Source organism: Corvus hawaiiensis, chromosome 26 (genome assembly GCF_020740725.1).
Source record: "Corvus hawaiiensis isolate bCorHaw1 chromosome 26, bCorHaw1.pri.cur, whole genome shotgun sequence".
NCBI lineage: Eukaryota > Metazoa > Chordata > Aves > Passeriformes > Corvidae > Corvus > Corvus hawaiiensis.
In genome coordinates, this window is record NC_063238.1 from 43,288,033 (window position 1) to 43,314,980 (window position 26,948).

At 46.3% G+C, this 26,948-nt stretch overlaps 1 protein-coding gene across 14 annotated transcripts in view; it reads left to right on the top strand.

Moving 5' to 3' along the window:
* Positions 1–26,948, top strand: part of ADGRB1 (adhesion G protein-coupled receptor B1) — a 281,572-nt gene that overhangs the window by 99,755 nt on the left and 154,869 nt on the right. For 12 of the 14 annotated variants that reach the window (XM_048329201.1, XM_048329204.1, XM_048329208.1 and 9 more), the window contains one exon: positions 22,923–23,081. The exons of the other annotated variants lie outside the window; for them this stretch is intronic. In XM_048329201.1, coding sequence (XP_048185158.1) covers positions 22,923–23,081 — 159 coding nt within the window. The remainder of the gene's footprint in view (positions 1–22,922; positions 23,082–26,948) is intronic. 14 annotated transcript variants of the gene reach the window in all.

The window sequence follows — 26,948 nt, forward strand, 5'->3', positions numbered from 1 at the left end:
AATCATTAAGGCTGAAAAAGACTGCAAGACAATCAAATCCAGCCTTCAACCGATCACCACCTTGCCCACTAAACCATATGGCAAAGTGCTAGGTCTACTCATTTGTTAAACACTCCCTGTTAAACACTCCCAGGGATGGTGACTCCAGCACTTCTCCGGGCAGCCTTTTCCAATGCTCAGCCACTCTTTCAGTCAAGAATTTTTTCCTGTTACCCAATCTGAACCTTCCCTAGATCAACTGGAGGCCATTTTGCCTTGTCCTATCACTTGTTGCTGGGGCTGTTTTCCTCCCTTTCCTTTCTTTATATTTTTTCCTTGCAATTCCCAGAAATGCCTACTCCCATCCAGGACTAGTGGAAGTGTCCTCTAAACCTTCAGAGGGCAAGAGGACCAAGGAAGAGTTCTGCTGCCCCACTGCCTTGGGGTGTACCATGAACTGAACTTTTTACTGACTCATTCCCAGGAGTCCAAGTGCAAGAACAGAAATGTTTCTTTTCTTTCCAGAGCCTCAGATGGCTATTTGGGAGAAATTCTTCCCTGTGAGGGTGGTGAGGCCCTGGCACAGGCTGCCCAGAGAATCTGTGGCTTCTCCATCCCTGGAAGTGTCCACGGCCAGGTTGGATGGGCTTTGGAGCAACCTGGGATAGTGGAAGGTGTCCCTGCCCATGGCAGGAGGGTTGGAATGAGATCATAATCAATAATCAAGGTCCCTTCCAACCCAAACGAGGTGATCTTTAGGTCCCTTTCAGCCCAAGCCATTCCATGACTCTATGATTCACATTATAGAACTTTCATTCTATGATTCACATCTCACATCTTTCATTTCCTTTTGAACCTTCTACTAATTCCTAATTAGACATGGGAGGATATTTTCACCCACTTGAAAAGTCTTGTCTTAAATTTCCTGCCCTTTTACTTCTCCAAAGCCATTAAAAATCTCCTCCTAACTCCCCCAGCAGTGACACACTTCCAGTTCTTGTCTTCCTGCTCCCCCTCAAAATGGGTCTAGCAGGAATGTCCCACACAGAACATCGAGTTCTAACATTTCCCTCTTTCACTTAAAAACACAGAAAAACCCAGATGCTTCCATGAAAAATTTGTCTTTTGGTCAGGAAGCAACTTAGATATTCTAACAGAAAGAGTTTTAGGGAACTCTTACCATCAAATGCCCTGATGAAACCTCTTTGCTCTGCTCTGTGCTGAGGTCTTGGCTCTGCTGCTTGGCTGGCACTGGATTTTTTTAGGGGGTTTTTGTGTGTTTGTTTTGTTTTTCCTGCTCCTGAGTGAACTCCTTCACAGAGGCGCTGGAAAAGCATCTTCAGCCTGGAGATCCTCATTGCCTGGGATGTCAAAGTTCTGGAGCAATGACTGCTGGAGCATGGATTTCCCAAAACCACTGTCTGTTGGAAACTGGGCTGTTCCACATCAGAGTCAGCTGCACTTTAGTGCTGGTTAAAATAAGCTTTTATAGTCCTTCTTCTAGCACAGCTGTGCTGTGTCGCTGCTCTGCAAGCCATGGAAAGATGAAGTTCAGGAACAAAAATTCATATTATTCATTATTTATGAAACTCTCATTCATCTTCTAAGGTGTTGGTAGCTCTTCCATTTGAAGATTTTTAATCCTCACCAATGGTGTTGTTTCAGGATATTTATTTGTTTGTTTAACGTGTGTAGTGATAGGACAAGGGGAAATGACCTTAAGATGAAGTAGGACAGGTTTAGATTGGATATTGGGAAGAAATTGTTCCCTGTGAGGCTGGGGAGGCACTGGCACAGGTTGCCCAGAGAAGCTGTGGCTGCATCATCCCTAGAAATGTCCAAGGCCAGGCTGGACAGGGCTTGGAGCAACCTGGGATAGTGGAAGGTGGGTTGGAACATGATCTCTTCCAGCCCAAACCATGCTAGGATTCTATGATTCTCTGCTGGCTGGGGATTTGGGGAATGGTTTAGAACTTCTACCGGAAAAGCACAGTCCAGATGGAGCCCAGGGTAGCCAGGGAAGGGCCTGTGGGTGTTCCAGGGTGGGTGAGTTGGAGGGCTCGCTAGACAGGGAATGACTTGTTCTTCCCACTTGTCCCCAGCCTGAACGATGTTCCTGTAAACTGATGCACAGAGAAACAGCACCAATAACAGCTGAAAATGTGCATCATTCCTACAGATTCCTCTCATGGCAACTGCAGGTCGGCTTTCCATGTTCCCTCTTCCCCCTCCAAAATCAGCTCCTGCTGTTCTCCAGACGGGGTGGGGATGCAAAAATCTGACTGAGCAAATCTGTCCCCAGACCAGTCTGAAATGTTCTGGAACACTGGGACCAGCCTTTCTAATTTTCTATATCAAGACTCAAGAATCGGAAACACCAGGCTTGTCCATCCCTAGGCAGGAACTACTCAACCCATCCCTAATCCTTGCTCAGTCCATCCCTAATAATCTGTTGTCCAAAACCAGTGAGGGAGCCACCACATCCAGATCTATTCCTGTGTCTCTTGGGTGTTTGGGATTATAAAAATTTTCCCCAGGTTGGATGGGGCTCTGAGCAACCCGAGCTGGTGGAAAGTGTCCCTGTCCATGGCAGAGAGGTTGGAATTAGATGATCTTTAAGTGGAATTAGATGGTCTTTAAGGTCCCTTCCCATCCAGGTGCTTGTTGTGGGGTCACCACATCTTAAGTGCTTTTTTCACAGCCTCCTTCAGGCAGAGAACATCTCAAAGTCAACATCTCAAAGCCTCCCCTCTCTCCCATGAAATCCTTGCTGGAGACTGTCACTGCTCCAGAGTTTGAGCTGCTGCACTTAAAAAGGAACAAAGGAGTTATTTGCAGGATACATGTTGGGAAGAGATTAAACCTGAAAACTCAGCTACAGAGACTTCCCCAGGCGAGGAGAATGTACAGAACTGAATTCTATTTTCCCTCTTCCCCAGCTGCTGGAGGCAGGATCATCCCCTGAGTTCCTGGGTTTTAACCCCATTCTGCAGACGCTCACTAAACAACCTCTCTCTGCTTAGTGAGGTCCCTCAGCGCTCAGCCTTCATGGTCATGGCTTGATCATTGGGTGGGGACTGGGAGGAAATGCCTGTTGGAAGGAGTCTTTCCCAATCTCAGCATTCCAGCCGGACAGGAGGGAGAGGGATTGTGCTGGGTCAGTCACTGGGTCAGTCAGTGACTGCTCAGGACCAGTCAGGAACAGCCAGAGCTGCAGTGCTCCAGCCAAGCAACTCAGCCTCCCCTTCCTGTTGCACCTCTAAACTCCATCCAAGCTTGGGCAAATGTCAGGCCAGGGTGACAATTCCTTGGTTCATGGAGGGTAAGGAAAAAGGAAGGCCAGGATGCTGGAAGGAGGTTGCCAAACTTTTCTACCTCACTCTAAAAAATTAGCCCTGATCTAAGCAGAATGATTGAAGCCTCTCTTCCAGCTCTTCTCGGCTGAAGGAGCTTTAGTGAGGTGATCCTTATTTCCCAAACAGGTTCATTGAGATGCAGGGTGATGTTAGACAAAGAGACCATTTCTCATCTCCAGCGTCCCAGCTGAATGGTCTAACTGGTGCTAAGGCTTTAAGGACAGACTGACTCTTCCTCATCCCACAGATAGACTGCTCTCATTTGAAATGGTATTTTGGAGGTCCTCTAGGCTGCAGCCTGCCCAGGATGTCTCACAAAGACCAGGGCAATTGCTTCCCTCCTCCCGAGCTCTAGGCCGGGGGACATCCTCAAGCCCAGAGTGATCTGCATCGATTCTTCTCCCCCGGATGCCACAAAGGTTCCCTTTTGCAGATCGTTGTCTCCTTGGTAACTGAACTACATCAAATGACAACGGGCTGGAACTCATCATGCTGCAGAGCCCGAGCGGTGAGAGGGGAAGGAGGGGGAAGGATGGGGAAGGACGTGGGAAGCCTTGGTCTGGCTCGAGAGGAGCATCACACAGACGGGATTTTTCCCGGTTTCCAGCTCCTGCTACAGCTCCCGTGTGTGACAGGTCTAACAGCTTCCCCACCCCTTCCCAACGTTCTGTTTGAGGAAAACTTTGGTGTCTCCAGCCACTGCCTCACCCACTCCTGATGGATCCCACTCATCTGTCTCCGATTGTTTTGAGCCCTTCCTGCTCCTACACAAAACTTGATTATGGGAAGCAGGGAACGTGGCCCAAAATTAAACCCAGGGTATGTGTTTAGTTCTCCCCTCTGGCTGTGGGTGAAGGTGCTTCTTCAGGGATGTTGGTTGGGTATTTTGGGTTTTCTTCCCTTGCCCTGTTTGGTGTAACTTTGGTCTTCTTTCAGCATCCCTGGGCTGTTTGCTTTGCAAGCAAGCCTGGAAGGTCTGCCTAATTTTGGCTTTAAATCAGAATCAAGAGAAGAAAATGGTACAGAACAGTAAAGAGTAGTTTTACGCTGACAAAATTAATCACCCTGCTCCAGGCATCTTTTTCATTTGTTCTTCACTCCGGGTCTCCTTTCCTTCTCTCTCACCTTCAGAGTCTGAATCTCCTCTTCCCCTTCCAAGGGGGCCCCAGCCCAAAAGTCACCTTGCAGACCCTGTCACCCAGATATTCAATGTCTGAAAATACTGACCAAAGACAGAGGAGAAAAAAACAAACCCAAGCATCTCAAACTGGACTGAGCATGCAGTGATCCCAATTCCTCCATCTTCAGAAGGCTGGGCAGAGGAAGGGAGAATCTCATCCGAAGACTGCTTTGCTTTTAGTACATTTTTTATAAATATGTGTATATATATATATATATATATATATTTGGGTGATTTTAGTTATTTTTTTCCCTGGCAATGATTTCAAGGGGTAGAAGTCAGTATGGGCAGAGGCGTTTAGGAGCTTAAGGAACCAAAGTCCCAACTCCTCCTGATGCAATTCCTTTACAAACAGCACCAGTTGTACTTTTGGAAGAACATCATTAGACAAGTATTTTCCCTCCAGCCCCTGGCATAAAGTCAACATTTGCATTTAAATAGTTCTTTTGCTACCAAACAGAGGCGTGTTACAGAATAGCTGCACGGAGATAAAGATTCCTTTAAGACAGAGAGAGAGGGGGAAAATCTTAACCTCAATGAAAGCCCAGCCCATTTCCCATGTGCTGTCAGCAGAGGAGAGGTTATTTATGCATCCCAGAGTGTGCCCGCTGAGATATAATCTACTGCTCTCAGGAGCCTCTGCTTGCTGGAGGTGGAATTATAAGAATTAAAAATTACAAGCGTAAAACAAGGCCGGTCTAAAATCAAGTATTACCCAGTGGGTGTAAATAATTCACGGGCGAAATAACCCTCCTGGGTCCCCCATTGATTCATCTCACTCCACAGATGCAGAGAGGAACCATCTGTTGGAGGGGCGTTGGAAAAACCTCCACGGTGCTTTCAAGGGGCCAGGGTGGTTTCCGAGGGGCTCTGGGCCATGAATGGCTCCGTGGGGAAGGGTCAGTGATGACACGAAGCCGACTTTCCTCTGATAATAAAACCTTTCTCAGAGCTGACCAAGAGAAAAGAATACACCATTTGGTGAAGGGAAAAACAAAAATCATGCTTTACTCCTGTGCTCCAAGCAGTGAGCACCAGTAATCTGCCCTGAGCGTGCAGAGATCCCTGAAGGAGCCAGCAAGACTTTCTTTGGCAAATATTTGCCTTTCAGCACAATGAAAAAAAAGGAAAAGCCTGTCTTTTAGGAAAGGTTTCTCTAGGTCTGCTGAGTGCAGGCTGGCTCCCTTCGAGGTTAGAGGTGGAATGTGGATGAGGGGTGGGAAGGACCTGCAAACCCCACATGAGCAATGTTTGGGACCATAATAGAAATGTCGGGATGAGAGCTGGCTCATTCCTGAGAGGAAAGATGCTGTCACCACTTTTCTGACTGCTTGGGGACATGGTTTAGTGGTGGGCCTAGAAGTGCTGGGTTAATGGGAAAACCAAAAAACTCTCCTAAAACATTTTTTTTTTTTGGTGTTAGAGAATTAAGGCATTATTTTATCCTTGCCAGGATGTGCAACAGAAATAATTTCATCCACACATTGCACATCTGCACATGGTTGTGCAGAGAAAATCATTCCATCACACATGATCTTTACTAGATTTTTCACGTATTTTATACGATCAAAACCTATTGAAATTCACTGGTTCAATGCTCATTTGTCCCAAATAGCACAGTTCTTAATATTTGGGTTCCTATCAGTTATCAATCCCTTGGCCTTCGATGCTAATTAGGTTCTCATTCTTTGTTCTCTTATCTCTCTTTTCCCAGACCAGGGGTCTCAGACCGTGCCAGGGGTGATGTTTGGAGTTGATGTTCGTTAATGGTTGATATCTTTTGTGTATCTTCTGTGCTACCACCAGTCTGTTGAGATGTTCAGCTCATCAGGCCTCGAGTGCTGAAATAATCTTTTGAAAAGAAACTTCAATTTCTTTCTCCCAAAAACAAAACTTCTGACTGAAGTTATACAAAAATTTTAAATTTGGTATCGTTTCCCACTGGTGGACTCGATGATCTTAGAGGTCTTTTCCAGCCTTAATGATTCCGTGATTCTGTTTTATGATTCCAAGTCCATGACTCAAAGCTGGCCATCCCAAGAGACTGAACCAAGGCAGTTTTAGCTGGGAGAGTATGAGGAGAAAAGTGTTTGCCCATCATGAATCTGTGGAACCACTCTCGGCAGGACACTGAAGAATCCAAGGTTCCAGAAACAAATCCAGCAGATTTACAGAGTAAAAAATCTATTCATGGTGATCAAAAAATAAATTCACCCCCTCTGAGCAGAGCACACATTAGACTTGTCCATCAGTGTGCCCATTGTGGGTCTAAATGAGGCTCCTTTACCCACAATTCTTTTGGTAGCAGAAATCTTAGAATCAGAAAATAAATAAGGTTGGAAAAGTCTCCGAGATCATCAGTTCCAACTGCTAACCCAGCACTGCCAAGGCCACTGATGACTTTTCCTGGCCTAAAAATCAAGAATCAAACATGGTTAGAAGGGAAAAAGGGATTTTACCTTTGTATTTATTTTAAGGATCCTTAGGTGCACCACAGCCAGGTGGAATGTGCTGCAATGCACCTCAATGCACACCCACCATAGATCGGGTATAACATTATAGGTGTTACTAATTAGCACATCTATCAAAGATTCCCCAGTGAGAGGCTCGAGTGAGCCCCCCTCCCCAAGGAACCTTGCCCTGGATGGTTCTATCTTGGTTTACAAAATGTATCCTGGAGAGGACCTTGGTGTCTGGGGCTTTCTGATCCCTAACTACGAAGCTTCTAAAATGTTTGTCCTCCTGGCTGAACAAACAAGTCCCAGAATGTAGGCAAAAAACCACTACGAATACAGAAGTTTTAAAAAGATATAAAAGGGATACAAAGAAAAGGCAAAAAATCATCATGGCATCACCACCACTGAACCATGTCCCCAGGAGCCACATCCACACATCTTTAGAACACTTCCAGAGATGGCGAATTCACCACTTCCCTTGGGCAGCCTGTTCCAATGCCCGACCATCCTTTCAATGAAGAAATTTGCCCTGAAATCCTGTCTAAACCTCTGCTGGTTAATTTAATCCTACCTGATTCTTTGCTTTGTTCCTCATCTCCCCAGTGTGTGTCCTTAGCAGGGCTTTTGTCTGTGCTGGAGTTTAAGAGCTAGACCAGAGTGTTTTCTTTTGGGGGGTTTCATTTTGGGTGATGTTTTTATCAGTCTGTGCAGTTGTGTAGAGATGTGTGAGAATGGTGAGGAATGAATGAATTTTGGGATGTTTTATGGAAAAAAAATCCCTTCTCATGCACATCTCCCAAAAGCTGTAGCTCTCTCAGTCACCTCTAACCCCACCAAAGGACCTGGTGCATTGTTCAGCCTGGGTTTATCACCTACTGGACTTTCCCTGGTGCACACTTGGTGTCTTCCAATAATTCTTTTTATTTTTTGAGCTGGTTGAGGGTGTTTTCCCACTCTGCTTTCCAGACAGAATAGCTGGAATGAGGTTGTTTGTACCTGCAGTTTGTACTAGCAGACACTCTCCTGTTTTCTGGGGCTCTGCAAAGCTGGTGAACCAGTAAGAAAAAAGTTTGCTGCAAGCCAGAAACTGATTCTCGAGACAAGAAAAGGTTAATTACCTTAGGAGGAAGAGAAGAGCCAGAGGAAATACTGCATGGACACCTAAGGATGCTTAAAGAACTTTGAAATTGAGTAAGAAAAAAAGTCAGCGTTTGAAAGGAGGGGACACAGCTCTGGCTACTGGGATTTTTCATTCTCAAAGGAAACATAAACGAGCTAAACAAGGAAAATGCCATGCAGAGATCACACATTGTTTTTAAGGACAGGCCCCTAGACATGATCCCCGCTGCTGAGCTGTGACCCGGCTCCCAATCAATCTCTCCTTCCTGAAATGTCACTAACCTGCACTTAAGTGCAATAAGCCTTCCCAGCCTAATTGAAATTCTGAGCCAGAGTCAGGAGACATTTGCTTCAAGTAGTGTTTTAATTGTCTGCTCCCCAGGCTGGTAACAGAATATTTTGCGTCTTGTATTATTCAGGGAGACACCAGAGCTCAACCTTTCCCTTCAGGCTCGTGCCCCTCCTGTCTTGGGTTGCTGTTCTGTTCTTTATTCGGCCTCTGCTCACGCATTACCTGTGTGGATCCTCGAGTGCCTGCTCAGCCAGGGGTCAGAACCAGCCCATCTGCTTGGATGCAGCTGTTTGATTCCACTTTTTATCTAGAAACAGATAATTTCCGGGAGGCATCAGGCTGAAACCAGACCCCTGGGCTTCTGTAGCCCGGAGTTATCTTTTTTCCCTGGGTTTAAGAGGACTCCTTTTTCACAAGCACTTGTCATTATAACTTTCCATGCACCAGTTGCTGTATTCTGGGAGAGAGTGGAGGAAGACTCAGACACCCTGCAGCCTTTCCCTGTTCTCCCACAAGTGCTGCCCTGAAACCATGTCCTGAAACTTGTGCACAAAACCAGGAGGAAGTTATGGAAGTCATCACAAAACATTGGATAAGGCCAGGCATCCTCAAGAAGAGGTAAAATGAGTCTTAAAGACCATCCCAATCTTTCTGGTCCTGTTGAACTCTCATTGGCGTTGGGTCAAATCCCAGTCTGTGCTGCAGTTTGGAGGAGCTGGGTGATCCATTTCCCTGTGAGAACCTTCCTGTCCTCCCCATGGAGGGGATCCTACAAATGCCCAGCAAGGACTTGGCCTAGTCCATCATCTATGGACCAGAATCAAGCAGAAGAAAAACCTTCCTTACCTGTCTTACCTGTTTTAGGTGGGCAGGTACCTGTCCAAAGAGGTGGGTTTGTTACAACCCGTTTCTGGATAAGATTGTGACTGTGGGACCTGGTGGGGTTTTTGGCTACAACAGGCTTAGTAAAAACCACAGGGCTCTTTCCAGCAGGGATCTATGTCCACAGATTGTGGCCACAAAGAGCAAAATTTGTCTTTCCCAGTTTCAGCACCTTCCTACATCATCCTATTTCTCATCATTATCAGAGACCCTCCCACCTTGGAAATCAGGCAGAGGGTAGATGACTCTTCTGAGGTCATGCATGAGATTTCTGACAAGCCTGAGCAGACACTCAGAGTCCTGTGATGCTGCTGGTCCTGCCCCTGCAGAGGGCACAGCTCCCTGCACACCTCAGATGCCCTGGTTTCAGTTTGGTCTGCAAGGAACACCTGCGGGTCCTGTCCCGAGAGGGGGACTGCCAAAGGGACAGCGGGATGTGGCTGTGAGTCAGCAGGAGCAGGAAAGGCACCTGGATAGAGCAAGTTCACCACCTGCCTGCATCAGGCAGGGTTGTTCCTTCCCTTTTTATACAGCTCTGGCTTGTGGTTCCTGCTCATTTTAACCACTTGTGGTTCTCTGCCACCTCTCATCCCTGATGAGAGAAGGATTTCTCTGACCAAAAAACATCCTCAATGTAGACATTGGTCATGTGGTCTCCTTCTATAATCAACAAACGAGCATTTCTAGGGGGAGATCCATCTCCATCTTAAGAAACCTGGCCAAATATAGAGTCTATATTTGCAGAGTTCTTATTTTCCTCCTCTATTTATGAAGTGCTCAGGTGGACAGATCTGCACCACAGACCTCTAAAACCACCTGGGCTGTTTGTTGCTCACCTGGCAATGCTCTACAGGGGGGTCTGTGACCTTGCAGTGAGCTCAGAATACAGATCAGGCTGCTTTTCTCTTACTCCCCTTTAAATCCTGTTCTGCGGGGAGAAGTGGCCCTCGTGAGGGGAGGAAATTGTCTTTCACGTGTAATTTATTTGGATTCCTCAGAGCTTTGTTTTCCTGTCAGTGCCCAAACAGCCGAGTGCTCCAGGCTGCAGAGGTGGAGACATGAGCTGTGCCTGTTATTCGTGGGGTTTGTTCTCACTCTTCCTGTAAGATCAACTCACAGTCTCTCCATTTTCTTTTTTTTCTTGCTAATATTTTTTTGGGTGAAGCTTCACTGATTTTTCGCTCTCATTCCCACACATTCCCACACTGCCTTCTGAGAAGGATTGTGAAAAAGCCCCCAGGGGCTGACAACAACATTGAATTTGACATATCCGGACTCTTTTAGGGGGTGAAGCCCCTTCCCATAATCTTTCCTCATAATCCAGCTTGGCCAGCATCACTTCTTATGCTGACCCCCTACTTTGAAGTCCACACATGCTCTTAGCTCCCACCAGGAGACACCAGAACAGTCTCAGCCTCCAAATCTGGACCCTTTATTTTTGATATATAAAGTTAGACCCCTTGAATGCCAGCCATGGAAAGTTCCTTGCAGTTTAGGTGGCAATAAATGGGATGCTGCTCACCTTTAGCCTGTTTCATCCCAGGAAACCTCAGTGGGAAGTGCAAGGAGCACTTTGCTAAGAAGAAATGGAGATACACAGATACTTCCACCTATCAAAATGTGCTACTCAGGACAGAGTAGGCCTGTAAAGCAATTTTCACATTAGGGATGCATAAAAGCCGCATGCAGGGCTGAGATATTTGCTTTGGTGGCAGCTTGCACAGCTGGGAGGTGCTGGTGCTGCTCCTGGTGCTTGGGTAATCCCTAAAAATCTCACAGCTGTGTAAAATCTATGGATTGTGCCAGATCTACACTTGGTCCTGCTAAACAGCTTGGCCAGTAGATGTTGCTCTTGGCTCATAATGATGTGCTCAAAAGAAAAAAAAAAATAGATGCATCCAACCTGAGACATTTGGGAATCCTCTGGAGCCAGGCAGTGCAGATCCATCCTTCACCGGCTTCCTGCTTTTAGTCTTCATGGGCCATCCCAGATGACTCCAGAGGAAAATAAAGTATGGCACAGCTCTTCAGATAGCAGTCACTGGCAATTAGTAGACATAATTATGAGAGGTTGTTTGCCTTGTTTGAAGTGAGAATTGCTGGACAAACAGTCAATGTCTAGGGGATGTTGCATTCATAGAATCAAGGAATGGTTTGGGTTGGAAGGGACCTTAAAAATCATCCAGTTCCACCCCTTTTCCACAGGACAGAATCCAATCCCACAGGACAGAACCTTGCTCCAAGCCATGTCCAACCTGGCCTTGGACACTTCCAGAGATGGGACAGCCACAGCTTCTCTGGACAACATTTGCCAGTGTCTCACCACCCTCTGAGTGAAGAATTTCTTCTTAATATCACATCTAAATCTCTCCTCTGTTACTTTAAAACCACTTCTGCTTGTCCTGTCATTATCTGTCCATGTAAGAATTCATTCTCCCTCCTTTTTAAACCCCTTTTAGTTACTGGAAGGCTGTAGTGAGGTCATCCAAAAGGGATCTACCCATGTTCCTCTTTTCATGGAGTGTTATAGGAAAGGGAGTCGCCTGGTGCACTGGCTCTCCATCCTGAACAGTCCTGGCAATCCAGGATAACCCAACCACTCCTGACTCCTCCGAGCACCAAAGGTGACAAAAGGGAAAAAGGAGGCAGGGAAATCTTCCACCATCTGTCTCCATCCTCGATTCTTCTATGGATTAATTTCCAGTCAATGTGGGGAATGTGCTGGGAGGAAAACACCACCCTTGGTCCACCCAGAACCTGCCTATTTGTTCAGACAATCTTGTAGCTCAGGGACGTTTGTCTGCTTTCCCTCATAGAAAAAAAATAGCTAATGCACATGATGATGAGCAATTAAGTCGGGTCAATAATTTGTAAAGTGGTCTGAATCTCTCTCTGTCTGTTAATAAACCCACTCTTCTCCTCTTCCCTTTCCACACACTCACCACCCTCGCTCTGTAGCTCCAATCACAGCAGTAATTAGGCACAGCCTAATGCAGGCTCTCAGGATCAAGGACTGTCTGTGACTGTTTTGCCCATGGAGTGCCAATCCCAGAACAAGTCTCATCTTACTCAAGGCCTCTTAACACTGCTGGAATAAAAATAGCAAATAGGAACAACAGGAAAAGTCATTTAGAAATTCCTGGGTAAATGCTGGGCCTTCATGGCATCTCCTCATCTGTGATGATTTAATCATTCAATTCTCTGCCTTTCTTTTCTTAAGAGGGACCTCAGACCAAGGGAATTTCACGTCAGATTTGTCTCTAGGAATGAAGCGGTTTAAGCCTTTAAGACCTTGATCTCTCAGGGCTGAAGATTATGGGTATGAGGGACTGGATCAGCAGACTCAGGGTTAAGAAATACTCATGGAGATGCTTTCATTAGAGAAAAGGTTTTCTTTTAGTGGTGGTTACAGAAGAAATCACCACCTCAGGAGAGGGAGGCCTCACCTGTAGCAAGGTAACGTCAGTTCTACATCAGGAGATTATAAAGAACAAGGACTTAACTCCTATTTAGTTTTCAAGCTAGAAACACAGGCTGAGACCACAATTCTGCTGTCTGGAGGACCACACGAATTCCATTTGGCATTTCCTTGTGCCGCTCTGGGACTTTGAAGGGACACAGCAGACACGTGCGAATAATCCCCTCCCATCGCTGATAGAAAAGGCTACAACTTTGGGAACGGTCGATTACAAATCAGGCTGAGAATTGCTTTGTTCATTCTAATCCAGGGTCTCTGAGGGATCTGTGAGCAGATTGCTGTGCCTGCAGTCTTTTACAGTGCTGCAGCTTCAGCTTCCCAGCAATGACACTAAGGACTCACATACCACACCTTAATGTCAAAAGATCGATATTAACCTCGTCATTATAATGCTGGTAAAGGTTGATGATATTGATTTCTTGCCCTTGATGCCAAGGCATGTTGGGTACCACGTGATGATCATCCCAGATGCAGAACTGAAGCTGCTGCCTCCTAAAACTCTCATTAAGCAACTTGGAAGCAGCTTTTCATTTGGGTGCCTCCAATGGTGTCTCTGCCTTCTCCTTGGACTGAAGAAATTGGGGAATTTAGGATGATATTCTGCACTCAGAGTGGTGAGGCCCTGGTACAGTATGCCCAGAGAAGCTGTGGCTGTCCCATCCCTGGAATTGTTCAAATCCAGGTTGGATGAGGCTCTGAACAGCCTGGGACAGTGGAAAATGTCCCTGGCCATGGCAGGATGATCTTTAAGGTCCCTTCCAACAAAAAACATACAATGAATCTATGATTTTATGATCCCTAACCCCACAGTGTCGGGAAGGAATTTCCCTTCTAGATATGCTATCCCCAAAGGTGCTAAAAAAAGAAATATTTAAAGGCATTCATTACCTGTGCAATGGAAAATATCAGATTAAGTCTAAATCCTGAAAATTTTACCGAATCTTGCCTTGGCCTGGTCTAGTGGGAGGTGTCCCTGCCCATGGCAGGAGGGTTGGAACTCAATGATCTTTAAGGTCCCTTCCAAACCAAACCATTCTACAATTCCATGGTTTAGCTTCCCCCAATTTTCCCCTCACCTCACCCAAGTGTTAATACGAGCCAGCTGTTCTGGGTGCGCCCATCTTAACTTGGAAAGAGGCAGAGACACAGAGACAAGCCTGAAACCTGCTCCTTTCTGCGACAGAAAACACCAACAAGGTGTCAAGGGCAGAGCTGGGAATGGCAGCCTCTGCCCAGCTTGGATTAGCATCTTCTCATGCAGGGTGAGTGTGCCTGACAGCTCAGAGGAGAGGACACCGATGGGAGAAATGCCTGCTGACAACCTGCCTGTTCCCCAGCCTTCCTCTGAGGTAACCACACAAAAAACACTTCCGTGTGGTTTTCAGCCACCTCCGTTCCCCTTCCAGGCAAAATCCACATCACTGACATCTCTGTATGAAGAGGGATTGGCTGTGCCTATCAAAACAGCATTAAATATTTGGTTTAACAGTGCCAAGGTGCTGTCTCAGCTGGAGTTTGCATTTCTGGCTCTATCTTGGGAGCCGTTCGTGGAGCCAGGAGTGCTGGGAGACACAGATTATGTGGTGTCCTCATCAAAAATGCTCTGGGGGGAGACACTTGGCTCCTGGGTTGTCCCCCTGGATGATTTTCTCTCTGTCCTCATGGAAGATGTTCACCTGAAGAGAGCTGAACTTCTCTCAGTGTTATAAAAACACCATGGGCGAGACTTTTAGCTTTACAACACCACCCCAGTTCATCTCACAGAAGCAATAATGGCACAGCCCTGCCTTGCAGTGCTCTTGTGACAAGAAATATGTCACAGCTCGTGGAAGAGTGAGAAACTGCAGTCTTGGGGATCATAGGAATCCTTCAGGTGGAAATGCTGTCCAGGGAGCAAGATGGAATTGCACGGGCTTGCAGAGTTCTGGATGTTACAACATTTTATGGCGTTTATGGGTTTATGCAGTGTTCTGCAAGTGTTTTATAGGTGAAAGCCAAGGCCCTTCAAGCCAGGAAAGATGGAACAGAGAATCATTGAATGGCTTGAGTTGGAAAAGCCCTCGAAGATCATCGAGTCCAGCCATTAAACCAGCCCTGCCAAGCCCACCACTAAACCACGTCCCCAACAGATCTTTTAAAGACATTTTAAGACGTTTTAAAAACATTTCTTTTAAAGAAACTCCTTTAAAAGGAAATTTCACAAATGCTATCCTTTGATTTCCTTTTATGAAAGTAGGTGGTGACCCTGGTATAAGGGAAGGTTTCAATCATCTTGGGCTGCACAGTTAGATTTGAATGGGACACTGTGTCCCCTCTGTGCTTCGCCCAGGGTCTGCAGCAACGTGAAGAAGCAGGCAGTGTGTGAACCCAGCTCTGGTGTGATTTTTACAACTTCAGAGAGGTTCAGGGCGGGGAAGCATTTCATTCCTCCCTGGTGGTGCTGGCTGGATTTCTCTTCACAGGTCTGTTCTCTGATATTTTGCCTGCTCTGCTTTGAAACGAGTTAAGTGATTAGGCCTCTATGGTTTTCTTATGGGAAGATCTTTCCACGGTTTTATTTGATCTCCTGTTCCAGACTAAACATTTCCTTTCTCATTTCTCTGCCCACCACCCCCACCATTTCCACATAAATAATCTCTCTTATCCCTAGTGTTTCATTTATAAGGATTCATGTAATAAGCACAGCTTTGTGCTGGGTTTCCTTGAAAGCTGAACACTGGCCTCATTTCCATCTTCCCTAAGTGACTTGTAGAGCAGAGGGAGATTGAAGCTGGTCCTAAATGTTTGTACAAATTTGACCTCGTTACCTTCATTTGCGGGGACTTGTGAATGATGTGGGAATCAGTGGCAGCTTTGGCCACTCAGCAGCTTTGAAGAATGATTGTCATTTATTTGGGTGCCCAGAAATGAGTCACCTGAGCAGATTTTGGAAATTTTGGTGGTAGGAAATACTGGCTCAATCTGGAGCTGTCTGTGCCCTGACCACATCTCCATAAAGGAGAGTCACAGTGTTAAAGTTAACGTAGGAAGAGGCCAAGCAACTGGGAAAGTACCAGGAACCATCTTGTTGGCCAGATCAGGGTTTTTTTGGCCCAATATCTTCCATTAGCAGTGGCTACCAAGGGAAGATAGCGGAACAAGACAAACATACAACATCCAGACAGCCTGAAAGGAGGTTGTGGCCAGGTGGGGCTCAACATCTTCTCCCAGGCAACCAGCAACAGGAAAAGAGAGAATGTGCCAGGAGAGATTCATGTTGGACATCAGGAGGAATTTCTTCACTGAAAAAGTTGTCAGACATTGGAATGGGCTGCCCAGGGAGGTGATGGATTCACCATCCCTGGAAGTGGTCAAGAAATTATTGGACATGGCACTGAGTGCTGTGGTTCGGTCAACAAGGTCAGAGGTTGGACTCGATGATCCCGAAGGTCCTTTCCAGCTTTACAACTCAGCAGCTTGAAGCCCAGGGAACTTCTGAACAAGAGGTGCTGGGTTTGTGTCTATTACTGTTTATGGGATTGTCCTTCATGCATTCCCCCAGTTATGTTTTATATTCATGGAAATTTAGGTACCTTTTTGTGCTGTGAAAGCATCACATTGTTTGACACCACTCTGTGTCTGTAAATTACGTCATTCACTGGTTTTGCACCTGCCTTCTGACAGTTTCATTTGACACCCCTCAGTTCCAGTACTGGAAAACTCAAGGAGTAGCCAGTCCCTGGCTACCCTGCCCTGGCAGCTCATGGACTTTTAATACATGTTTATATTTTTTTTCTGCTCACCTATCTCCCTTCCATGGAGGAGAGTCAAACAATCATGGAATGGCTTGGTTTCCAAGGGGTCTTAAAGATCATCTCATTCCAACCCTCCTGTCTTGTTCAGGGACACCTTCCACTATCCCCAGTTGCTCCAAGTCCCATCCAACCTGACCTTGGACACTTCCAGGCATGGAGCAGCCACAATTTCTCTGGGCATCCTGTGCCAGGGCCTCACCATCCTCACCATAATGAATTCCTTCCTGTTATCTAATCTAAGTCTACCCTCTTTCAGCTTAAAATCATTCTCCCTTGTCTTATCACTGCATGTCCTTGCAAGGAATGATTTTGGTTTTTAGGGAGTTTGGGGCATCGTTTTTGCTATTAACGTGCACAATCTGCAAAACAGCCAAGTGTTACACAGGGTTTATATTGGAAAAGGCAGAGGAGGAACCACTGGAGCAATTCACTTGTGCTGCTGTTGACTTTCATCGCATGGGACACGAGGAGGGGACATCCTCCTGAAAGATTTCTCTCCTTTTTGTCCACAGAAGGAACAAACTTGAATGTATGACTTTCCAGGGAACGATCACTGGTTGGTATAGTAGAAGTATGTCTTCAAAATGGCCCCTTCTGGACTTGCTCTTTTCCAGCTCAGTAGAAAGGAGAGTGATAAAGGAGCAGCTCCCCCACTTACCCCATTGTATAACAAATTTAGGATTCACATGGTATAAGACAATCTCACTCTTGATCTCCCTTCAGTATCCTTCCCCCTATTCGCATAAGAAATGACATTTTTACCACTCATTTGCTAATTGAGATGATTCAGAAATGGTGATATAAATTCCACTACAAATATTCCCAGTGGTAGCACACAGAGCTGTGGTGGGGTTTTTGCAGTCTGGACATGTTTTTCAGACACAGGATGCCCTGACCTGCCGAGTTGGAGACAGCTGCCAAGAAGACGTGTCTTCAGCTGGGGTCAGTGAGAGGCTAAATCCAAAAAAGCAAAATCAGAGGTGGATGTGGAGTGTCAACAAAGCCCCTTTTGCTGTGCTCTATTGATTGTCTTGTGCTGATTCCCTAGTTTTTGCTGTTGCCACTGCCATCTAATTTAAGGGATTGCTGTTAAATTATAAGGCATGATTGACTGACTGGCATCTGAGACACATGGCAGCTGTCAGCTGCGAAGATAAACTCCGGATCAGGATGCAAACCTTCCCAAAGATCAAGGGTGTTTGGACGGGGTGTTTAAGTGGAGTCCTCTCGGTTAATTTGCAGTAGGGAAGACCCATTCTTTTGGCATCTCTGCTTAAGATTCAGAATGAGAAATGCCAAATATGAGCTTGCTGGTTGATGTAAACCATCTTGGAATTTTCTCCATTTAACCAGAGAATTAGAAAGCATTAGGTCAGCCTTGCATGAAAAGTAATTTGGTTTAGTCCATGATCATGATAAGAACTGACTGAGAAGGATCAAAAAACTCCTTAGAAACTGGATTAAAGGCCTCCCTGAATGACAGGCATTCAACCAGCCACAAGCCTCAGATGCAACAGCCACCTTTGTTAAAACACATTCTGGGAGCTTCGGCTTTTCTCCAAAAATAAAAAATACAAGTTAAACGTGGCTGTGTGATCAAGGTGACAGCTGCTGGTTGTGATGGGAACCTCTGGAGATGGAGGCGTGAGCCACAGCTCCTCCAGTTTAGGGGAATAAAGGGCAAAGTGAGAGAACTCTGTGATTCTACGGGGCCATAGCTGAGAAAAGTGGGAACAGGTTGAGTGTGTGACCTTCAGAGGAGTCAGTGCCTTTGAAAAGCAAAATCCTTTATAGAGCAGTTGCAGCAGCCTCATTATTTCTGGATTAAGGACAGATGGCAACTCAACCTGCATCGATCAGCGGGAGCAGCAGTTTGCTGAGAGCTCGTGGAACGGGACCCCAGGGGTAACAGGGACTGTCTGCAAAGGGTCCCATTAACTTCAGAGCGAGTCTGCACTGCATTTCATGTGGATTCCTCACTTTCCAGCACCAAAAAATGTCCAGCCTCATGCTCCAAATGGAGGAAGGGGCAGAGCAAGGGATTATGTGGTAGGCAAGAGGGGATGAACTTTTTCTAGAAGATGGGGAGTCTGTGGGGGCTGTGTCAGCTCAACAAGCAGAGACTGAGTGATGAACTGAGTGATGGGGCAGCTGTGCAGCCTCTGCAAGAACCACATCACACTCATGGGTCTCCTGCAGCATTGGGCTAAAAGCATCTGTGTGACACCACAGCCATCGTAGATAATTCCACAGCCATCGTAGACATTCTTTTCGTAGAATCATGGAATCATTAAGGTTGGAAAAGACCTCAAAGATCACCAAGCCCAACTGCCAGTGTAGCACCCCCACCATGTTCACCACCACCATGTCCTCAAGTGCCACATCCATACCTTGTTTGAATGCTCACAGGGATGATGACTCCACCTCTTCCTTGGGCAGCCTGTTCCAATGCTTAACAAACCTTTCTGTGAAGAAATTTTTCAGAATATATAATCCAAAACTCCCCCTGGCACATCTTGAGGCCATTTCATCCCGTCACTTGTTACCTGGGAGAAGAGTCTGACACCCACCTCACTACAAGCTCCTGCCAGGGAGTTGCAGAGAGAGGTAAGGTCTCCCTTCAGCCTCCTTTTCTCCAGGCTGAGCCCCTCCAGCTCCCTCAGCCTCTCCTTTCCAGAAGCCAGATGCAGTAGTGGGCACAAGAACCCTGTGTTTTCCTCATGGCACAGCATTTTTCCCCCCGAAAGGCGGGATGGGAATAACTTCATATAATAGACTCTGAACCACTTGTTCACAGCTCCACTAAAAAAGACAAATCACTTGAAGCACTGAAGGACTAGACCCAGGAAAAGAAGGGGGATTTCGAAAGGTTTATCTGACAGCCAATAAACAAGATAAATAACATGCAGCATTTAATTTGTCAGGACAGTGGTACAACCTGATGATATAAAAGGACTGCTCCATAAAGTGGGGAATACCTTTGTCTTGGTTGTAAATGCCTAGGTTGATTTACTAAGTGTCCTGGTACTTCTCTAGCTCCTCTTTAGTACTCACAAATGGGATGGAAACTGAGTAATAAGGAGAGGGAGGAAGTTATCTGTGCTCAACCTCATAAACTGATCTCATTCCAGTTAAGGATTTGAGATCATGAAAGTTTTTATCTTATTTTGACTGTCTCTCCCATTGCTGAGGATAAGCAGAGTAAGAGTCACCCCCTCTGCTCTGCTCAGGTGAGATCTCAGCAGCAGAGCTGCTTCCAGGTCTGGGGTCCAGCACAGGAAGGACATGGAGCTGTTGGAGCCAGTCCAGACGAGGCACCAGGATGATCAGAGGGATGGAGCAGCTCTGCTGTGAGGAAAGGGTGGGAGAATTGGGATTGTTCAGCCGGGAGAAGAGAAGGTTTGGGGTGACCAAATTGTGGCCTTCCAGTATCTGAAGGGAACCTACAGGAAAAATGGAGAGAGACTTTTTGCAAAGGCCTGGAGTGACAGGACAAGGGGGAATGGCTTCGAACTGAAAGAGAGCAGGTTTAGGTCAGACATTAGGGAGAAATTCTTCTCTGTGAGGCTGGTGAGGCCCTGGCACAGGCTGCCCAGACAAGCTGTGGCTGCCTCATCACTGAAAGTGTTCAAGGCCAGGTTAGATGAGGCTTGGAGCAACCTGGTCTAGTGGAAGGTGTCCCTGCCCATGGCAGGGGGTTGGAACAAGGTGATGTGTAAGGTCTCTTCCATCCCAAACCATTCTGTGATTCTGTGATTTAAGAAATCAAACACTGGTACATTCATTTTCCCTTTTTTTCTTTCCTGTAGTGAGACCAGGCAGCATCTATTTCTATGTATATTTTAGGGGATCAATGCCATAACAGGTCATATCCCAAAATGCAGAACTATTTGCACAATTCATCATCAAACTGAGGACACCACGATGGCCATATTTTGCCACAACTCTGGGTCCGTATTTTGCTTACAGAACACAATATAAAATAACTTGTAAAGACACTGGAGCAATTACGCATTTTGTCTCAACAAAAAGGATCCCAAATAAATCACAATCCCAGCCAAGGCTTGCATGGAGCTGCTTTCTCCCTTCCCCAGCCTCACTCCTAATCTGCAAGGGAGTGAGACTAAAAAAAGACATCCTGAAAAGGGCAAGCCAGGAGTTGATTAACTCCTAAACGTGTCTGGTTACAGATATCCTATTGATCAGCTTGAGCCAGGCATCGGGATACGTTTCATTATGCCAATGGTTTCTCTTACAAATGAAACACAATCCGTCTCCCATCAGGAAATGGAAGAAAAGCCTGCGTTCCCATGCTGTTTAGAAAAGTGACCAGCGCAGAAAGTGACTTTTGAGGGAAAGACAGTCTTCTTCAAGGTCAAATATTTGTTGTGTGCCAGTAATAACTCCATTTCCCATGCTGCTATCAGGATCTGAGCACTTTGCTGGCAGGTTCACTGCCCTCCATTTCCATCCCACTTCGTTTTTCCATGTTATTCTCATGATTAAGTATCTGAGCAGGTTCCGTGGCCACCAACAGTGGGAATGTTGCTGAGCTTGTGTTTATTTTCTCTCTGTCTTGGAGGGAAAAGTTAAAACACAGCCAGGCTGGAGGTAGCAGAGTATGAACTCGTGGGTTTTTGCAGTGGAGGTGGATGAGTATTTGCCCATCCCTGTGCAAGGGGGTGCTGGTAATGTCCCTAAATTCTGATCTGGCACCTAGTTGGGCTCGTTTTTCCAGACAGGGCTGGTGTCCTGTCTAGGGCATGTAGGGACCAGCAGAGCCCAGAGCACAGAGTACAGCCACAGTTTCCTCATAAATAGCAATTCAGGGAGGCTGAGTCAGCTCAAGTGGATCATCTGCATCTTTGAATTCTCTGACTGTTGGCAAGGGAGAAAAAAAAAAGGGGGGGATTTATTTCATTTTTATTTTAAAAAACAAGAATTTTCCCAGTGTTTCCTGTCTTCAAAAAAACCCTGCATCTTTAGCTCGTTATCTTTATCTGTGCCTGAGCACAGCACACAGCAGAATTCCCTGGACCTGAAACATCTCCAAGGGTAGCTGTGGGTAATGAGAGAATTCACAGCAGGAAAAGCAGCCATGTGAAAGCGGCCACCTCTGGGCTGAAGGGCCACCTCTGCTCCTCCCCATGAGGTGGACAAACGATGGAGCAGAACAGTCAAGCCAAGACTTATTTCAGCAGATTTTAGATTGCTGCATGCGGCCAATGAGGAGCGAACTGACCACTGAGGGATGTGACAGTTTATGCATCACCAGAAAGGATTGGATAATCCCCTGCTGTCTTTTAAAACCCAAAACTCAGCCTTGCTGGGCTCCCCACAGGCGTTTGGACTGTGGGAGGTGAGCCAGATTCAGATGGTCTTCACAGTCCGTCCTGCCATCAGCATTTATGGACATTCCACCAGCGCCAGTTGTTCTCGGCAGGAGGCTGTAAAGACACAGGGTACAGAAGGCTGCAGAGGCTCCGAATTTCCCTTCCTAAGTAGCAGGATCATCGCTGTAGCCAGGTGGATCCATCAGTTTTCAGGGCTGTAGATTGTGGTACACGGGGAAAAGCTGAGCATTGCTGACATCAGCACCAAGCATGGCTGGGGAGAGGAGCCAGAAATGCACCTTCATCTTATGGTGCTCACAGGTTGCTCCTCGTGGGGTCTGCAAAGGGTGCGGGAGGAGAATGTCATTCCCACATTATTCCCCCATCAAAGCTGTCCTTGAGAGCGGTGCCTCTCTGTGGCTGGTCGGTCTGCAGTGTGGAGACTGGAAATGTCTTTTTTGGGGGAATATGGATGGTAGAACACTTGTCCCTGCCCAGCTCTCTTCACATCACGTGTTTGTGTGGAGGCAGAAGGACGAGACTCAACCTCCAAATGATGGATTTGTTCCTTGAAGTGGTTTTTGCTTGTGTCTTCTGGGGTTAGAAGCCAACAGGACACCAAATGGGCAGGGAGTCTTGTGAGAGGGGAGCTCTTTGCCACAGTAAGCACAGGAAGAGCAGAACTAGTTAGAATCATAGAATATCCTGAGTTGGAAGGGACCTCCAAGGATCACTGAAGTCCAACTCCTGGCTCTGCCCAGGACAGCCCCAAGAACACCGCCATGTGCCTGAAGGTGTTGTCCAACCACTTCTTAAACTCTGGAAATAGGAATAACTGAAGAGAAGTCAATGTAAAAGCAGGCAATGCTTCTCCCTTCCCCTTCTTGACTCTCTGGGCTACCCTGCAGTGTCCAGTTCCACCACTTTTAAAGACATCCCAGTTTCAGGTCCTGGCAGCTGGTACAGGCAGGGTTTGCCAGGCTGGTGTTGCCTTGGCTCCCTGGGCGCTGGGCTCTCACTGAAGCTGATAGGGCTTTTCTGGATTTTGCCCAGGTGGTTGGAACTCGTGGTCGGCTTGGGGCGACTGCACCAAGGACTGTGGGGGCGGCCTGCAGACCCGCATGCGCTCCTGCAAGCCCCTTCCCAACGAGGGCCTGGCCTGCGAGGGAGTCCTGGAGGAAGGACGACTGTGCAATAGGAAGGCTTGCAATAGTAAGTGGAGGCATGTTCCCTTGCACGCGTGGGGCCGGGGCGCTCTTCCCGGGAGGAGGAGGTTGGCCTCATCCCCGTAAAGAATGGAGGGTGCTCCAGAGGCTCGGGGAAGCTGCCCAAGGGCTATGTTGGAGCAGCAAGCCCAGGGGAACGTGTGGATTCGGCTGTGCATGGCCCTGCCCGTCCCTGCCTGTCTCGCATGCACACGCGCACGTGCTGGCACAGTCTTCCTACACCTCCCCGGCCTTCAGCCCAAAGAACTTATAGGAATCTATAATCAGCCTTACATCAGGTTTTTGTATGCTGGTGGTAAATCTGCCACGTCCTCAAAGGCATTTTTTTCAGTTCTCCCAAATAATTAAAGCTAGGAGGGATGTTAATCTTGCTTCTTCTTGGTTTAGTTCAACAGCAGTGACCCTGTCCCTTTCTTTTACACATGGAAGCCCCTGGTGCTAAGATGTGGAGAAAGATCTGGCTGTTAGACAGAGATTGAGTGATGCAAAGGCTTCGCTGGGTGCTCCACTCTTTTCCTGTAACACATCCTCTTTCCAGGTCCTCTTCTCCAGAGAACAGGGGACAGAGTGCCCACACCAGATATTGATGAGCTGAGCTGGTGAACCTCCAGCACTTTCATCCCCAGTTCTTTTGCTTTAAACTGAGTTGAGAGGGGCATGAAGAGGAAAGCCAACAGCAGAGACAACTCAGCTCAACAAATGCAAGCAAATGGCTGATTATAATTATTCCCTTCTTTTTATTTCAAATTCAGAGTAAAGAATGTTTGAATAACTCCTCTGGCTAGTCAAATAACTAAGGAAAGTTCAACTGTCTTCAAAGGCTGGGAAGTATCTCCTGATAAGGGGGAAGTTCAAATAAAAGGACATAAATATATTCTTCTAATAAGGGCTAAAATGATTTCATGCATTTTTTAACATTTCCATAAATTTAAAATATGTTGCAATTAGGCTTAGATTTTTTTTTTAAATGAAGCCTGGTATATTGAATTCCATCTCCTTGACTCACAATTGCTAAATTCCCTTTGAGGTTTGCCCACACCAGGGATATTTAATCTGTATCTCCCATGCTTGGTGGTGACTTTGTAGTCATGACTCAGCTGTGGATTGTGCTAGGGAGAGTAGGAGTGCAAGGACCTGGAAGCTGATCCTGAAAAAATGTCCAGCTGTGGGATTGAGGTGTGCCTGAGTGGAGTTGGAGGAAGGGCCACGGTGATCTTGGTGAACAACGTGTGAAGGAAGAAGGCAGAGATGGCACTGGGAGTGGGAGAGCAGGATTTGCAGGGCTGGTCATTCTTTGAACATGGGAACACATGGGACAACAGGAAAAAAGCTCCTTAATGTGTCCCTTCTGCGCTGGAAAAACTAGGGGGGACCCAGTCTGCCATATTCTCTTTGCAGGACATCCTTCCTCATCCCTAACCATCTTCCAAGCCCTCCATGAGACCTGTTTGATTCCTTTGCAGCCTTCTTGAAGTGGTGAGAGGGGGAAGATCCTGTTTTCCAGGGTGAAGACCCTGTTTTCCAGGTCCAGCCTCATCAGCACTGAGCAAGGGGCGTAACATCTTCCCTTGACCTTCCCCAGGGGCAAAACTTTGGTTCTTCTTCATGGTAGATCTCCTGAGGTTATGGTGGCAAGGAGTGGGATGGGGTGGAGGATCATGGAGACTGGGTTGGATTTCCATGCAGAATGAATTTGTTTGCACTCATTATTTACTTCACTTTTTCCAGAACACAACATTCAGCAAAGCCAATCCTAACTGCAAAAATCCCGGAGGGGCTATGATACAATAAATTATTTCACTCCAATTCCTGTCCTTTTTCCGTTGCATTCCCAGTCAGCTCCTCCTCCAAACTGCAATGAGATTAGTTCAGCTCAGATTATTTGGGAAGAAGGAATTTTAAGCTAAATGGAAAGTCCTAGTTTGGAAGGAGAGTACACCCACAGAGTGGGGCATCACAAACTGATTTATTTCATTGAAATAAATAAATAAATAAATTCTGATCGATTGTCCGAAGACCCTCTTTGCAGACAAACTGCTGAGCCCCATTTTGAAGTTTTCATGCTGGGAAGGATTTGAGTGGATATGTGAGCAATAAATCTTTCCAGAAGACTTCTCCATGCACATCTTGACGTCTGTGCCCTACTACAAGATAAACCTTGTATCTTTCCATATCAAAACTGCTCACTTGGCTCTGAACTTGCCTCTCAGTAAATCTGTCCCCTGTTGCCTTTGCCCAAGGAGATGCACTTTTGAACCAAGAAGGGTTTCTAATTTTCTTGCATCTTTTCCTTCTCTTTACTTTGATCTGTACTAAAACCTAAGAAGAGATTTAAAAGTAGAACAGAAATCCTGTCTTAAATGCGTCACTGTTATTTTCTTATTGACTTTTGCTCATAGATTTGTTAGGGATGAGTAGAATGTTCGTTCATACCCTGGAACTGTTATTATTCTAAGTGTTCATTATAAGCTGCAGTCAAGGTTATAATGATTTTTTTAATTAAAAGTAAAAAATAAAGAAAAATTGAAAAACAAAAATAAAATAGAGGAATTGGCCAGGAGAACAACTTTATCCTGAATTGTTCAGCATTTAAGCAGCTTGTAATAATACCTGACCACTTCTCCAGGTATTGTGGAATAGCTGAGATCTTAATTTTCTTGTAGGAGAAAAAAGCAGGAAAAAAATATTTTCCTTGAACAAAGGGCCATCTGTAATCCTGATAAAACAGCAGAACAAAACAGGGATGAGCACTGTGATATTTTCCCCTTTGCCGTGGAGGCAAATTGAAACTTATCCACTGAGAAGTTGCTGCCCAAGCAAGTCAGGGCAAAATAATACAAACATCCCCACCACCTTCAAAACAAGTATAAACCCATCTCTTTTCTTTAACTTCTCCTTTCTCACATCAGCTAAAGTGGCTCAGAAGCTGATGAGTGATTAGAAGGAGTGCTTTAGCTGTTTAATCCAGCCTCTGGGGCAGGTTCTCAGAGTGCTGACACTCAGCTCCCCGGAGCTGCTGAGAGGAACTTTTGTGGAAGATCTTTGAGGGTTTCATTGGTTATTTTATTTTGCCAGGCCACGGCAAATGTTCCAGAGCTGTCTTGTCACTCAGCTCCTCCCCCAGGGGGACCTTCCCCAGGTCCTGCCATTTTCCTCTTCCAGAGTTGCCCTGGGTGGGCCTTCAGCAGGTCTCAGTGTGCAGGAGTGGGAATGGTAGGAAAAACCTCTCAGGTTTTCCAAGAGGTGTGACTTGTGCTAGCCTGGTCACCAAAATGTGGATGCAGACACCTGGGCTCCAGAGCTGAGTCTGAACACGTTGTCTGGAGGCCACAGAGGTTGAAATCGGTGCACAGGGATGGCTGAATGACTCCACAGGTACCATTTCTATGTGGTCTTTGTGTTTTCCCACTCATTTGGGCCCTCATCTCTGCTGATTTATGTGATAGAGTCTCTTGCTTGATGATCTTCTGGCTAAATTTCCCCAGGGATACAGCAGGAAGTGAGCCAGGTAAGTTGTCTTTGGGCAAAACCAAAAGCTGTGAAACACTGAGGAAAAACTGTATTGGAGGCTCACCCCAAACTGGGAAGGAAACTTTGTCTGGTAACAGCAGCTTGGCTTAGGCAGAGCCTTTATTTGTGGCAGCTCAAGAGATGTAATCTGAAGGAAAACACTAAGTTTTTGTTGCAATTCTGATTTTTCCTTGCTAAAGGAAGCTCAGACAGGGGAGATTATCTTCATCTCTTGGATTTGGGCAGGAGCTGCTGTTTTATAAAGGGAGGGGAAAAAAATGCCAACCTAAAAGTGCCTGCAGAGGAACTTCCCAGGTCCACCCACTGTGGATGGATAGGAAGT